We start from the raw sequence: 16560 nt of genomic DNA on the forward strand, positions 1-16560 counted from the left end.
CTGACATCCAAATAGCCTTTTTCAAAAGGCTAGCTAGCTTTGCATACAACTTCTTTATCTTAGAAAGCTTCCATTATGATCCTCAAATTTGCTTACAAGAAGTGCATAAGGAAGAAGAACATCTTTTTTAAAAAATAGTCATAAAGCAGTAAGCCATCAAGATGAATTAGAAGCTTGAAGAATATCAAGAATTTTCCTTTTATATTACTGTCTCTCAGAGTATCCGGTAAAATGCACCATACAAATGAAATATTATCTCACCAGTTCTGTGAAGACTGAGTAACACAGCATGAAATTTAAGGAAGCCTCAAATTTCTCACATCAACCTTCTCATAGCACAGATCAGCATCAAGTTCCCCTCTGTTCTTGGGAGAAGTAATGATTTCAAGCATTTTCCAGTAAAACTCTAAAACCACTCCTTTAATATGGTTTTCCATAAGCCTTCATATGGTATGGAGATCAGCAAGCGTTTTCTCCATTCAACCCTTCCTCTCCTTTCAAGGCAATACACCCATTCTCTTGCCTTTCCTCTACTGATTTCTGAAACAAAGCCATTTTTAATGAAGCGGGGGAGATTCTTTTCATTCTGCTTGGTTACCCCTAGCCCTTCCTAGAAAAAAAAATAGTCCTGAATGTTTGCTGGAGATCAAAACAGACCTAATAGTCTTTTTCTGTTCTTTAACGATTAAGTATATTCTTGTTAAGCATCACCAATTATCAAGAGCCACCCCCCTGTTTTCTATATGTTATGTATCAGTAATGTAGCATAACCTGAGAGAGACAAGGTTTGAAGGACAGTAATACTTTTTAATACATTTAGAGAAAGAACTTGCACGTCTGAAACTTTTTTCAACCATATGAGTTAGTTGAGGGAGAATTAATATCCTTTTGTATTTTACAGAAGCACCTGCACATGAACTCCAACATAGCCTAAAAGCAAGGCCAAGAGATAGCATGCCCATGTTTACATGACTTCTGGCTGATGACCATTTTCAGCAGGTTAGGAGATAACTACATATAAAATTCAAAGTTACTAAATACAAAGTAGTAAGACCTGGAGGAAAGCCTGAGTTTCTAATGTGTTTTACTATGTCATTGATACATCAGTTCAGGAGAAAAACCTCAGGCATTACTACGGGCAGCTGTTTGTGCAGCTATAGTCAAATAAACAGATTTGCAGATAATAGTAGGCTGGAAAACAAAGTATTTTTCAGAGATAAGGGAGGAATCAAAGACAGGAATCAAGTACTACAAGCAATATATACAGTATATCTCATCCTTTGGACATTCCAAAAAGTAAATATATACATACATATATATATATATATATATATATATATATATACACACACACACTGTAAACCTCAGAAACATGGGTAGAAGTGGAGGTGTGGGCATAAATCTGGGAACGGTTCATCAGTGGCATATGACTACCCATGTCTATATCACAGGAACACACAGGGTTACATATACAAATAGATCTGAAAGCCACCTAGTAAAATCACTTTCTCTCATCTATCCTAACTCATTTTATTTCTCAACAAGGTATCTGAAATACAGAGAAGCCACATAAATAGCAAAGCACTAGCAAGAAAGCTATGCTTGAACCACATGTGGCCTTCTAATAATTCAAGAGAAGTTGATTTTTCAGACAGTGAAGAGCTTATTGTCTGTCAGAAGAGCACAGTGGGAGAATGCTCATTATAGGTATGACCTCTGTTTATACAGATTAACGTACACCGAAACCTAATTTATTCCTAACTGAACAGACACATTAAAAATGGAATTACTTATTACATGCAACAATATGACATAGAATTCACATTTATATCAGATATAGATTGATTTTAAAGCACCAAAATACATATATTAATACAAAAGAAGAATCGGCAGCAGAGTACAAAATCCTCATTCTTAGGTCTCTCATCCAAAGTCAGGTGAAAATGCTTGCAGTCAGAAGTCTGTCTTCTGTTTCAAAATCTTACTGTGTTGCTACTCAATCCAGTTCCCACTGAGAAGGATTCAGGATCCTAGGTCAGTCAAATTAAAGAGACATTGATGACTTTTTGGCTGCTATTCACAACACAAGAACCAAGATTGTTAAGAATCACACTGATTTCATTCCAAGTATCAGTGCAGCTTGGAAAAGACAGCAGTGGGCAGTAGCAGTGCCAAACGCTGAATGCATATCCTGGGAAAGACATCTAAAAAGAGGCATGGGGACAAAGAAAAAGAAAGCAGGAAGCTAAGTTTTTCATATCGCCCACAGTGATTGGTTTCTGCTTCCTACTATGTAAAAACAAAAGATGATGATGGAATAATAGGAGAGGAAGCCGACCTTCCTGCTTTTCTTCAGCATTCAAAGGAGGAGAAAGACGATGGTCTCAAATGACACCAGCCAGCAGAAGCAGACAGAGAAGGTACCCATTATGCGAGGCCGAGAATCAGGACAAAACAGTTCCTGAACTCCCACTCCTACCTCACCCCCTCAGAATTTAGGCCAGCCTGCCCTCCCACTTCCCAGTGCTGCCAGCATCAGAAAAACTGACTGCCTTGTGTTACCTGTAGGTCTAAAAGACAAGTGTGCAATGCTTAAGAACCCGTGAGTTAGCAACACTTAATCCCAGGATAAAACATTCAACCATGTGTCAGAAAGCTAATAATACATTCCCTGTGCAATATTTCCCTGGCCCATGTACAGCACAGACAAGGCCTATAGAAATGTTTCTTTCAAAGTCACGCTGGCACACCGTAACGAGACATACTAAGCAAGTCTGCTCAGTGGGAAGAGACATATTTAATTTCCCAGTGCCATTAGCCTGGCACTCCATCCCCCTCCCCTGCCACCTCATACTTCAAGCATTACATTTCTCTTATAATCCAAATAAGACTGAATTCAATTAATTCATCCACCCACCCAAGAACCCCTGCCCTGCATGGAAAGAAACCACTCAATGGAATCAAGATTTTTTAGGCCAAGTTGCAGCCACACCTATGATTCAAAAATATATTAAAACCATTGCAAGTGAACCACAAAAAAGATACTACATTTAACTTGGCTTTAGTCACAAGAACAACTAGAATCGAAAGAGCTGCCTAACAAAACTTTGATAGAAAAAGTCAAAATTTTCTATGGAAACGTTGGCTGAGTAAAAAAGCAGAAAGTGTGTAATGTTTCTGCAGTAAGCATTGCACACGCAAACACTCCCTTAGTTTCCTTACACTATGGTATGCGTCCAGATTCCCACCCCACTCAGAGGGCAGAAGGGAGGATGCCATTTCATTCACTCCTCCTTTTCATTTTTACTGACCAAACTACTGCCCCACCTCATTAACCGCACTCATCCAAATCCCACTCTAAATAGGAATTTGCATATATACAAGCCTTTTGTCACTCATTAATGTCATCTGAATGACTCTCACATGTTTGTGGATTTATCTTCTGCCTATCCCTTTTTACATACATGGGCCAACAGCATAAAAAAAATATTTAGGCTCTTGCAGCAAGGGGATTTGTTTCCTAGGTTTCAGTCCAGCATTTCAGAAGTCAAGTGTCCTCTCCCTTTTGTCTCTTGGTATTTTCACAAGAGAAGACACTCCTTCTGCTTCCATTGGCTGAGATAAGGATGCTGTAACTGTCAAGCAACTTCCCAGACTTGCTCAGCTTCTGTATCAAAGCAAATGAGAGTCTAGTATAGGGGGAAAAATAAAGGTATCAATACACCAGTCATACAAAGGTCCAAGGAACAAAGTAGACAATGCAGTTAAATCACCTTTACTACACAACGCGAATGTACCTCTGAAACACAGAGGTACATTAAAAAAATAAAAAAATAAAAAATAAACACTTTTCTAGTTAACTGAACATAGGAAACAAGTTTCAGTACATTGCTGCTTCCCCTTAAAACAGCTTGGCACTACCTCAGAGTTCTAAATATGTTTAAAAACAACAGAATAGCATAAGTTTAGGGAAACTATGAAATCCAGGCTGCACACACAAACTGCTTATTCTGAAAACATTAATAAACATCAAAAAAGAAAAACGGGCCAGATATCCTTAACTTGCTGCTCAATTAAAGTCCTCTTGTTACCTATACATCTGAGCTGCTCAAAGATCAAGCAGCAGAGGAAGGTCAAGGGTGGAGTTCTGCAGGGACCTGTGCTGATACACGCAGCTTTACCTATCCATTAATGACCTCAAAAAGGACGTGAGCAGTAGGGTGACAAAATTTGCTCATGATATGACAAGATTGTAAGGATGAGGGCAGGCTGAAGAATTGCAGAAGGACCTCATCACACCGAGTGACAGTGCAATTTGATATACATTGATGTAAAGTGATGCCTATGGGGAAAGGCAGACCTAATTTCACATACAAAACGATGGACTCTGGGATGACCTTTACTACTCCAGAGCAAAGTCTTGGCCCAAGATAAACAGACACATGAAAACATCAGCTCAGTAGCAGTCAGAAATTAAAGGAAAAGGAATAGAAAACAAATGATAAATCATTACATGCTGTATAAATCCCTAGTTCACACAGATCTGGAAGAATGTATGATTTTGGTCATCTCATTTAAAAAAAGAGGCATGAGATAGAGAGGTTCACAAAAGGATGACAGAAATACAGCATGGCTTGCCTATTAGGCAATGGCAATGGCCTAGGACTCTTCAGTCTAGAAGACAGAGAATTTGGGGAAGGATAAAACAGCAATCTATAAAACCATGAACAGCATAAAGAGAGCAGACAGGGATCTGTCAGGGTTCATTCTTTATTCTCACAAAAATACAGTGATCATCATATGAAGCTAGTAGGAGTCAGCCAGTTCAAAATAAAACAAGGAGGGTCCCCATGCAGCAAACAGCAGAACAACTGAAATCTCTGTGAAAATACAGGGAACAAAAGTAGTTTATATAGGCTCAAGTGGACTCTGGACAAGCACTCGGAAAAGAGATTTACTGTGGTTTGTCTAGCTTGTAGCCCCTATCAGGTTCAGGGGACCTCTCAGGGGACTAAGCTGAAAATAGCTGGAGACTGCGAGAGTATCACAAGGAGGTGGTAGTATTTCTGATGCTTGCCCTGTTTTTACTCTTCCCTGGGCACTTACCTCTGCGAGCTGTTAAAGACAATACTGGGCTAATGTACACTTGGCCTGAACCAGTAAAGCTACTCTTGTATTCTTAAGCTTCACTTTATAATACACATTGTTTATTTTTTCACAATTTCTTCAAAAACCCAACTGATTTTGTCAAGAGCGCTAATAAAAGCACTCTTTCTCAACTGAGAGTCAAATTTTAACAACAAAGAGGTAAAAGTGAAAATTTTAACACAAACAAAAAAAAATTGGTTTGCACCCTTTGGAAAAATATTATCTAAAATACTTATAATTTAAGCTGACAACAGTTCTGCTATTAGATTTTAAAAATTTGAAGTCCTGCCATCAAGTGGCCTCAGTTGATTTACTGATGAGATATTGCTAAATCAACATGAAACCTAAGAAAAGAACAGTTCTGTTTCTGTATCACTGCTGAAGCTTCTACTATTTTGAATTTGGTGCAATATATTTATAGGTGCACTGGTAACTCCACAGATAGTTTGAGCAGAGCTGTCTCTTTGAATGGAGTTTTCAATATGCTGAAAATCTACACAAATACTTGGACTGTTTTGAAGATTCTTATTTTGCACCAGGGAAACAAGATACAACATCTGCACAAAAGTGAGATCATATTGTCAAGGGAGTCTCAAGAAACAATATTAGGAGTGAATCTTTCTGAAAACATTTTCATCCACACAACTTTTTACAACATGCTCTTGTGCCTCAGATTCTGAGGGTATTACCCCTAACCCCTACTGGATTTGGCCTCTGCTTATATGTATTTAAAGGGGGGGGGGGGAAGAGCACATGCAAGAGAGAGAGCAGGTGAGAGCTGCACCTATGCTAAATTGTCAAGCAAAACTAAATTCATGACTTCTGTTTCCATCCTACATTCTATTTTGCACGCTAACTAATTACATTTTCTGCTGAAAAGCTGAACAGAGTGGCCTTGTCAAGTCCAAATACCACCAAAGAAGGTAGGAAGAACATCTTGCAGAAGATTATAAATGAGAGGAAGAACGAAATTGCAGCTCTGAATGATTCTCAACTGACTGTCCCACCTTAAAGAACAGCAGGTGTCTTCATGTGTCTGGACAGTGAAACTAAGCTATCTACTTACATAGCAAACAGGCTGGGATGCTATTCTTTCTCTGAGATACTTTCTCAAGAGGAAGCTATCCAGTGTCACATGCCAGAGAACAAGGCTGGAGGAACCTTGCTACACTCAGACCATAAACGTGTAGAAGGATAGAGACTAGGCTGGAAAACTGGAGTGAATCTTGGACTATCAGTTATTTTGCAAAGATACACGTAGCTGATTTCAATCCCAGAAGCAATTAGGCATAAATTCTTTTGCTATACTCTGTCTTTTGGCTCAGCTGCCGAACTGATTCCCTTTGTGAGCCTCTAAGACCAGAGTAACATCAAGCAAACACACTTTGAAGAGGGCCTCGGGTAAAGCTTGGTGGATCTAACACATCCTATTTCAAACCACACCCCATGAAAGTGTTGCAAATGCCAGACATAATAAGAAGCACCCCTTTGAATACTACAGCTGCTAAAAATGAGTTATACAGCATGGGAAGGTAAGGCCACAACTTCCAGCCAAAGCTTTAGTATGTGCCCTGTGGCAAAACCACTCTGAATACAACCCTTCATGTACAGTTCTGGATTAACTAGAGTATTCTGGAATTTTGCACTTCGTGATCTCTTTAGGAGAAAATTTATTTATCCTCCTAGAATAACCCTAACCTAGGAACTTAGAAAATTAATCCTCTAATCTCAGCTCGGCCCAAAGATTATGACTCAATTCCTGCCCAGTGCGGATCTCTGGAGACATTTATTATGTACATTTGCACACTCAAAAAGGCTATGGCCACTAAAGATGCATCTTCAGATTGTGAAGGCAGTGCTGTAAAGGAGCAGCAGTGAGACTAAGATCAGTTTTCAGGCTCCTCTACAGCCATATATTTAACAGTGGGGAGAGAAAGAGGAGGGGAAATCAGTATACCAATACTCCAAAAGAGAGAAATTCTATGGAAACCTCTAGTGAAGAGATGCCTGAGTATTAAGGAGAGATGACAATGGGATGATAGGAAGAAGGCAAGAGTTAGACTTTTGAAGTTTAACTCTCTGAATCAAATCTCATCTTTCAGTAGTACTAACAGATACTCTTAGAGTTTAGCTTATCACATTTCTGAACTCGCTGAGGGATTTTATAATATATCTCCACTAGGCTGTATAGTCTCCACTCTTAGAGTTTTCAAGACCAAACAAAAAAAAACTGATAATCAGGTTTGACCCTGTAGCTGACCGTGCTCTGAGCAAGAGGTTGGACTAGAGACTTCCTGAGGCCTTGTCCAACCAAAATCATCCTGTGATCTATGATCAGTCTCAAGGGAGCAACTAGGTGTTAAACTGAATAAAATATTAAGATGTGTTCTGTTAGTGGGAGAGGCCTACTAAAACTCTTGGTAAGAAAAATTTGGCATGACAGATCAAATCTCTGCTGCAAACTGGAAAATAACAATCCAAGTATATACTGTGAACATGCAAGACATGGGGAAGAAAATAACAGAGGGAGAGGGATACTTCACAGCTTACTATTCTGCAAAATCTGTTGGCTGTGTATCAGCCCCAAGACAGGGCAAAGAGAGAAAGCCTCCTTCTCTCTTATTCCCCCTTCCAGTCAGATGTACCAGTAGGATGGAAACTGGCAACACAAGCACAACCTACTGCCTGTTCAGTCCAGGCAGAAGCAAAGAGGAAGCAGAGCTACTCATATATGGTTATTAGCACCATTACTGTTTCCCAAACAAAAAAAGAGAAATTCACAACAGAGCAATCTCCAAAGATGCACATAAGGTGATTAACTCCATCTTTCAGTCTCCCATACTAAACAAACTTTTGTATATCCACACAGTCTTTGCTCTGCCACAGAGCCTAGAAAAGGTTTTAAAATCTTTCTTTTCCTTCTTCATGAATTATCATGCCATTTCCTGTAAAAAAAAAAAAAAAACTCCTATACATCATCTTTTACAGACATAAAGGTCAAGCTTAGGTTGACTTTGGGATAGTTATAGAATAGCTTTTCACTTCTTGCTTTCATGTATTCTAGACAAACCCCATCATACTCACCATTTTTTTCATACTTAATCTGCCCTAGTCTTGGAATTTCTTGCTTGTTTACGGAGCACTCTGGTACCCCTCCAGTATATGTCAAGAGATGGGACAGACCAGCAGAGACATGGCAGTACACCTATAGCCATCCCTAATCCCAGCAGCAGACCAAGATTAAGCAAATTGCTAAGAAATTCATGGATCAATAAAACTGCATCCAATACAGGAATATCAGCAAAAGAATAAAAAAAGAAATAACAATAGAAAGTCTCTACCACAGCATACAGAGAACAATATAATGTTACCTACGTTCCAGTTTGATCCTCACTCCTACTGACAATTTGGAAGATCAGAGCAAGGCTGTACAAGTTAACATGTCCCATCCCATGCATCCTCAACTCCATATAGTTTCATTTTCAAAAGTTTAACATCTTCCACATTTTGGTATAGCCCCAAAGCTACAGTGCTAATTTACTTTGAATTAGCCAAGTTCAACAGCAATTAGCATAGGTGTTAAAAGAGGGTTTGATAGTATTGAGTAAAATTACAGAAGTAAACATCCTCTTGTAAGCTACTGAGGCATCCTTGGTTCTCCTCACCTCCCCATACTTTAACTAGCAAGAGACTCTACTTTTAAGAAAGGCATTTATTTTCATGAACAGATTCCATCTAAGGTACTATGTGCAATTTTTGCATTATAAAATTGAATCACCTTCATTTAAAACAAACAAAACAACATTCCTAATATTTACTGGTCCACGCAGAGCTGGAATAGTGCCAGGGCAATAAGGTAATACATTTGATGAAAAGAGCTTGATCAAGAGGACTCTGAAATTCAAGCATGTGTCACAGCAGTCACCCAAACAACCAATTTTCCCACCTCTCCCCTCAAGAACAGGCAAACATTTCTCTGTGATTCTTCAGTCACATTTGTGTATTATTTACAGAGGACAGCATTAGCTGGGGCATTGGGACAGCGAAAGGCACATAAAATATTTATTGACAACTTTTTGACATAAAACCATGTTTAAATTCATCACTGAACTTGTGACTTTCCCAAGACTTTTATTTCTTTTTATTCAGGGCAACAAAGTGGAGTTTTCTATTAGGGGGCACCTGTAACATCTTTAACTGAAGTAAAAGTTTCTAAAGTGGAAGTATAGCACCAAACGCAGAGAGAGATTTCTGAGATGACTTAATGTTTCTAGGCAGAATTCTTTCCTTACAGAGCCAAAGGGCCTAACAAATACCAAAAGGTCAAAGGAAAGCAGCAAGAGATCCCACTCCTCCTCTAGACCCAAGTCACAAATCCTCTGGGACACTGGTTGATATCAAGGCCCCATAAAATAACCCCTTTAAAACCTTGATTCATAGCAAGAACAGTACAATTACCCCAAATCCAATATTTTCAGCAAAGACCAACAAGCCAATGGAGTTCACCAGCTGATTAACCTTGGGGTTCAGCTACAAACTCACTTTTAAGCATTACTACAATCAACAGGGATTACAAGAGATGCTTAAGAGAAATACTGAGAACAGCCACTCAGAGGAATGGAGAAGGCTGGGGGTATCTCAGAACAATTACAGGGAGCACTTAAGCCTCAAGTGTTTAGAAGTTCTGTTTTATTTTTCACTAGAATTGCACTACAGAGAAAAATGATCAGATGTTGAGTTCCACAGCAATAAATTACAGGAACTAAAACCCACCATGCCAAACACATTAGTGACAAGTTTGCATTATCTTTGTGCTCTATATAAATGCAAGTCAGAGCATAAACCATGCTGATCAACTACAAAACTACAATGCTATAAATAACCTCAGTATCTGAAGATACCTTAAATGTCTACACCCTGCTTCAAGTGACATTTTTAGCTGTTTCTTTTATACCATCTGATCCAAAACCATTTTTAATCAATGGCCAAGCAGTTCTGAATGTCTCTCCTCTCTAGAGTGACTTTTTTTTTTTGGGGGGGGGTCTTATTCCTAAGGAATAAAGCCAAATAAGATTCATCTTCTACTTATTCATTTCTTAGCATCTCAGCTTTTTAGTAGTCATTTATAAATACCCTTGTAACAATACAGAAAGAGATTGGAAATCCATGAATAATAACTGCTATGGAGAACTGGTTTTTATACCTTTCTTCCTTCTCACAAGTGGCTGTGAATAAAATTTCCACTTGCAGATGCCTACATATACTTCCAGGATGGTACCTAATGTTTGTGAAGGGTTTATACTGAAACTGTGCTGACACTACATTTATGTGTATACAATATGCAATCTGGTTTTTATTTGCAATAAAGAAACGTTATGGATTAGGACTTTGACAGTAAAACAGTGATGCACAGCTTCCAATTTTATTCATCTGATCTCTGCAATTTCAGTGTTGAAGACTAACAGCTCAAAGAAAGACAATCCAAAATACAGTTAAAAATATAATTATCTTGACATGCACCAAACTACAGATATGAAAATAACAAGATCCCTAAACTTGGACGACAATGAAAAATGGATCATATTGACTTTAATCACAGAAACCGCAGCAACTTATGAAAGGATTAAGTAAAAATAGCTCATAATACAGAAGAGTAAAAATCCTAATTGAACACTGAAATAGGTAGCTTATGCTCATTAGCACTGATGGTGCAATTTAACACAACTGCATTTCCATACTAGAGATTCGTCACTATTACCACCACCTGAAAGCTGTGCTACTAGCCTCCCCTGCCCCCCCCCCCCCCCCCCCCAAGAAACAGCTTCTCTGTATTTAGGGAAAGAGCATTTCTCCAACTGATTTTTTATGCTTTGTTTTCATCATCATTGTGTGGAAATACCACTATGTATTTTCATTCAAAATCTTTTTTTTTTTTTTTTTTTTTTTTTTTTTTAAATATAAATTGTGTCTAACAAGAAACACACCAGGGATCTCTTCAATCCCCAAAGGCACTTTCTTAAAAGGAGAAAGAACAAAGGAGAAAACCTCCCAGCATGTGCTTTCCAAACCAGCTTCTTAGGACAGTATCAAGAATGACAATACTAAAACATAAGCTTTTCTTTTTTTATTCTTTGATCCATGTATAATTGAATTGATTATTGCAAACTGTGTAATGATTTCCAAAAGACTTGAGCAGAAGGCAAAGATCACAACAATCTAATAACCAATTTAAAGAGATGTAAGAAATATTGAAGGAAAGATTTAATCACTCAAGTATACTCCTTCCAATTAGAAAGAGCTTTAAATAGCTTACCTTGAGATAAATTAGTCTGTATGCAATTATACAGGAATAGTAATTAAGATCAGGAAAATTCACATATGCCTTAGCCTACAGAGTTAGGGAAGTAATCCACAGAATAAGATTTTTAAGTTACCTTGTTTTTTCAAATTTTTCAAAAATTTCATTTTTACAAATGAAAACATCCTAGTTCAATCTATCTAAAAGTTTGAGAGTACCAAAGAATTCAGTAACCCTACAATTCCAGGATCTCCAAAGTATGTTTCACCTTATCTATTTTTTTTCCTTCCCTCAATAGCAGGCAAATTCTTAAATGAGGCAGAAGACCAAAATAACTCTTAATCATGGTAAGAAAACACTTTAAAATAAATCCTGATTGATGATTTATAATTCTGTGAAAAAATATGGCAAAAAAGAATGACCAATAGTTTTCTTGAGGGAACAAGATCTTTAATTTTACTCTGTGTTTGGCAATGCTATGTATCAAATCAACTTCCCCATTTTCCCTGTTAATCCCGTGGATCCTTTGCATAGAAAGGCAAGAAAGTTATAGAGACAGAAAAACATGACCAAAATTTTCTGCCAAACTTTTTCTTGCGAAGGCAAGTGAATTACTTATCATGCAAATATTTGATTTTATTTTAGCTTTTACAAGTTATTAAATCTGAAATCAATGCCATTTGTTAATTAATCAGAAGAGAGATGCAGAAAGATTTTACCTAAAAAAATACATAATAATGAAAGGAATTCACTGTTTATTTTTCAAACAACAGTGTCTGAGTCACTCAGTTAAGTCTCCTTTCAATTTTCAAAAAAAGTATGAATGTAGAAGTATGTTTTCTTGGGATGTATTCCTACTTAAAAATACTCACTACACCCAGCTATGATATAACACCTTTGCATTAGCCACGTTTTTCCAAGGATTACTCACCTCACCCAATACTAGGTTTTCCAAAAGTAGTACAACTCAAATGAGTGATACAGCTAAAACACTAGGCAGAAATTTCGTTCTTCTTCTCTCCCTCACCTTCCCAACAGACACACATACCTTTTTTTCTTTGTATCATCTAGGAAGAAAAAAAATGCATTCAAGCCCCCTATATTGAAGGTTTCAAAGTATGCATTTAAGGAAAAAGAAAATAATTACTTCATAAGTTACATGGCCCAGCCCTCCTAGCTACCACAAAACCTTCTCTTCACAGAGGCACAGACTGCAGTGGTGCCATTCCACCGTCCCAGCCTGCAGGTACTGCTAGCTTCCCAACACCAAAGTGAAACTGAAAACAGTCAGTTTGACATTTACTCTCCAGATCCCTAAGGCAGCAACACTACTTAAAAGGAGGAGGAAAAAAAAAGAGAAAAAAACAACAGCATAATTTCCCTCTACTGGTTCCTGAGAAAGAAAAGCAGGCTTTAGGAGGAGATCCATTAAAAAAAGTCATGATGACAAATATACTTCTACACAAACCATAACTGTAAAGCTGCAGAGAACGACCAGGAAAGGCCTCTACCCTGCGCTCGCGCAGCAAAGCCGCACTCCAACACGTGTATACGTACACAGAGCCCGGAGGCTCTGCAGCGAAGGAGAGGAGAGGCTTCAAATTTCAAAGCTCCAAAGATCAATAAATTGTCAGTTTTAATAGTAAAGTCACAGCTTTTAGCACTGTCCTTTGACCACCGTACTGCCACCTGAACACACATTGGGGAAAAAAAGCCTGATTCCCTAGCTTTTGCCTCTTTTCACTCCATATGATTCAGTTATGCTTATACATACACATCACTTATTTTCAAGTCAACTACTGTGCACCAAAAATCCTAAAGTCAGTTACCAAAATACACTATTTACCATGATGAAAAGAAAAAGAGTTCAAAACCAGAATCAAATCCCAACCTTTTATCTCATTATGTGAGAAGCACAATATGAAAAAATGCTTGGGGGCAATACCGCTCAGGCAATACCCCGAGCAAGACACTCTGAAAATCAAAGGGCAGGGGAGGATTAAAATAAATATCTGCCCTGACCTGGCAGACACAGACCCCAAAGAGTTTGAACACACACAAGAAACCAGAACTTCTTTACATCCCGACAGCACCACAAGCATCTAAAAGCAAAAGCATGCAAAACGCTTGATATGCAGGAAAATAACGATAATAATAATAAATGCTAGGGAAAGGGTTTCCCTAGGCGTGCTGCACGTATTTTAGGTTCTGCGTACTTCTGATTTATATGTTTTCCAGCACGTTAACGCACGGAACAGCGGCCCTGCCGATGAACACCAACCCTGCGACAATTAAGTTCTCAAACTTTCAAAAACACACGGCGACGGGGTGGGAGGGGGAGCCGGCGCCTTGCCCCTCCTCGCCTCGCCAGCACGAAGCGCGGGGAGAGGCCGGCTTTGCGCGTGGCTGTCTTCGTGGGCGCCCTCCCACCCTCTCCCGTGGCGCCGATCCTCCTCCTCCCCCCCCCCCCCGGCGGCAGAGCCCACCCCAAAGTTTCACGCGCCTGGGGGAGGATAAAACGACTCCTCTGACGGGAGGAGGGTGGTTTCGGGGTGGGTTTTTTGTGTTTGTTTAATTTTTTTCTCTCTTTTTAGGAGCTCCGCGGGGTGACGGGGGGGGGCGGGGGAGCCCTCAGGGCGGGCCGCCCGCCGCGGCTGCCTCCCCCGCTGCCTCGGGCGGCTCCGCGGCCGCCTGTCATGAGCGCCGCGGCCGCCTGTCAGCGAAGCCGCTTCCGCGGCCCCCTGGAAACTTCGCGGAGGTCGGGGGGGGTTGAAGGGGGGGGGGGGCTGATAACGGCCGCCGCCGCCCTCACCGCCGCGCCGGGCGCTGAGGGGAGCCCCCCGCCACCCACCCACCCACCCCGCACCGGCGGAGCCGCCCCCGCTGCCGCCGCCGCCCTCCCCGCGGGACCAGAGCGCGTGAGGAAGCTCAGCGCGGCGGAGGGAAAGGGACGACAGCTCCGCTCCGCTCCGCGCCCCGTCCCGCAGCCCCCGCTGCCGGCGGGGAGCCGCCGCGCCGAGGCAGGCTGGCGGAGCGCCGCGCCTCCGCTGGCCGCGCAGCAGCGAGCAAGGAGGAGGAGGAAGGTGGCGGTGGGGGGAAGATGGAGATAGAGATGGAGAGGGGGGCGCCCCCGGCCCCCCCTCTCCCCCCCAGCGCGGCGGCGGGGGGCGTCGCGGAGGGAATTGGCGCTGCGCTGTACCTTTAGTTCCGCACTGTCCGCCATCTTGCAACGCCGCGCGCAGGCGCAGCGCACCCCGCCGGGACACCGCCTCCCCCCCCGCCCGCACGCCGCACGCCGCGTTTGAATCAGGGCGCCATTTTGTCCCTCCTGTGGGCGCCGCCGGGCTGGCGGCGGCGGCTCTGGGGCAGCCGCTGCGGCGGGTCGCGGCGAGTCCCCGCGGCAGGAAGGGGATGAACCCGCCCGTCACGCTTCCCCCCCCGCTTTCCTCAACCCGCCTGGGTCCCGCCTCCCTCCGGTGTGAGGGGAACGGGGAGGAGGCGGCAGCGGCGGGGCCGGGCCGTTAGCAGCGGCCCGTCGCTGCCGGCTCCCTGCGGGGGCTGCCGGGCCGCCTGGCAGAGAAGGGAAGAGGTCGCCACGCATTCCTGCAGTCATAAGTTGATTAAAATAGGGATTTGCCGCTTCCTGCTACTTAATCAGGTGCTGCCGCAGGGCTCCCCGGAGCACACTGCCGAGGGACCCCCAAAAGCACCGGCTCGGGGAGCGGAGCATCCTGCTGGGCCCCCTATTTTGCAACCTACATTGCCAAACGGGAAAATGATCTTTTTAAATTATTTTTCCCGAACTCCTGCACAATTCAGTGCATCAATAAAATAACATGCCAGCGGTTTGGGGTTTTTTGTTATTTCCTTCCCCTCCCCCCCCGCAAAAAGCAAGAAATACGGCCTAGGTTCAGAGTTTTTATGAGAGCCTACAGAACAAGAGCAGAGCTTTTAGATCTAAAATTGCCCGTAGATTTTTCTTTTTTTTTTTTTCTTTTCTTTTTTTTTTTTTTTTTTTTTTTTTGAGTAAAAGCTGAGTTACTTAACAGCAGACCAGATCATATGGAGGGAAAAATACCTAGCAAAAATGCTATGTGAAAAGTTTACTGTTCTGGTTGTAAAGTCAGTCAGCATAAATATTAGCATTTAAGTCATTCACCTTAGGTTGATTCAGCTTCCTTGTACCTGTGTATTACTCTTAATTACAGATTGGCTTGACACTTTTTTCTTCTTGTCCTTTTCCTTAAGGAAGGTCAGTATTGCAGTATTGTTCACCCTTTTAAGTGAGTGAGAGATACAAAAATTGTCTTTTTTCATGGCCTTTCTGTGGAATTCATCATCATGCTTTCAGAAATGTTTGTAAAGCCCTTACATTATCTCTACTGCAAGATAAAATAGCGTTAATATCTCCACTCTACAAATTAAAGAAAGCATGCTTGAGGCCACACAGGGAATCAGTGGTAAAGAGATTACCACTCATGATTATTACCGAATTACAATTTATGCCTCCCATCCGACCTGAATAGTTCACCACAATTTGGTAGTTTCCATTGAGAGAAAAATGTGACAGCAGTATCTCTCCAGTAAGCAGCTTTTTTTACACCAGCCCATTTGTTAGTAAGAATATGTATGAGGTCCTGTTTCTCTGAACAAGCGAAACAGCCCACATCTCTTTCCAAACAGCATTTCATTCAGTGTCTGTGTCTGTGTCTCCAGGCCAGATTGACAGAAACCCCCCTTTCGACTCCTCTCTGGTACCCTACTTTCTTCTCCAGGTCATGGAAACATCCCACTTTGATGGCAGAGATGCCAAGTGTCTGCTGTTCTCATTGACTTCTGTTACAGTTCTCAATGTTCAGCCTCTGCATATCAAATCAAGCACTCAGAAAATGAGGAACAATTAGAAAAGACTGATAAGTAATATTAAGACACTCCGGCTTAATACTGCATGTAATGAAGAGTTATCACTGTGCCTAAGACACTGGTTGAGGAGGGGGAAAAGGCTGTAGGCAAGATAGCTAAAAAAAAAAAAAAGGAAAAAGAAAAAAGAAAAGAAATCAGATGACTACCCAGTCCACCCACATGTGCCATAATTAGCTCATCTATTTCAGTGG

The 16560-nt window shown here is 41.3% G+C and overlaps 1 protein-coding gene across 2 annotated transcripts in view; it reads right to left on the minus strand.

Annotated features, from left to right (window-relative positions):
- Positions 1-14676, minus strand: part of PIAS1 (protein inhibitor of activated STAT 1) — a 58866-nt gene extending 44190 nt beyond the window's left edge. For both annotated transcript variants that reach the window (XM_062583687.1, XM_062583686.1), the window contains exon 1: positions 14646-14676. In XM_062583687.1, the coding sequence (XP_062439671.1) occupies positions 14646-14669 (24 nt within the window). In that variant the 5' untranslated portion in view covers positions 14670-14676. The remainder of the gene's footprint in view (positions 1-14645) is intronic.
- Between the last annotated feature and the right edge of the window lie 1884 nt (positions 14677-16560).

This window comes from Rhea pennata, chromosome 10, assembly GCF_028389875.1.
Source record: "Rhea pennata isolate bPtePen1 chromosome 10, bPtePen1.pri, whole genome shotgun sequence".
In the NCBI taxonomy this organism is placed as follows: Eukaryota; Metazoa; Chordata; class Aves; order Rheiformes; family Rheidae; genus Rhea; species Rhea pennata.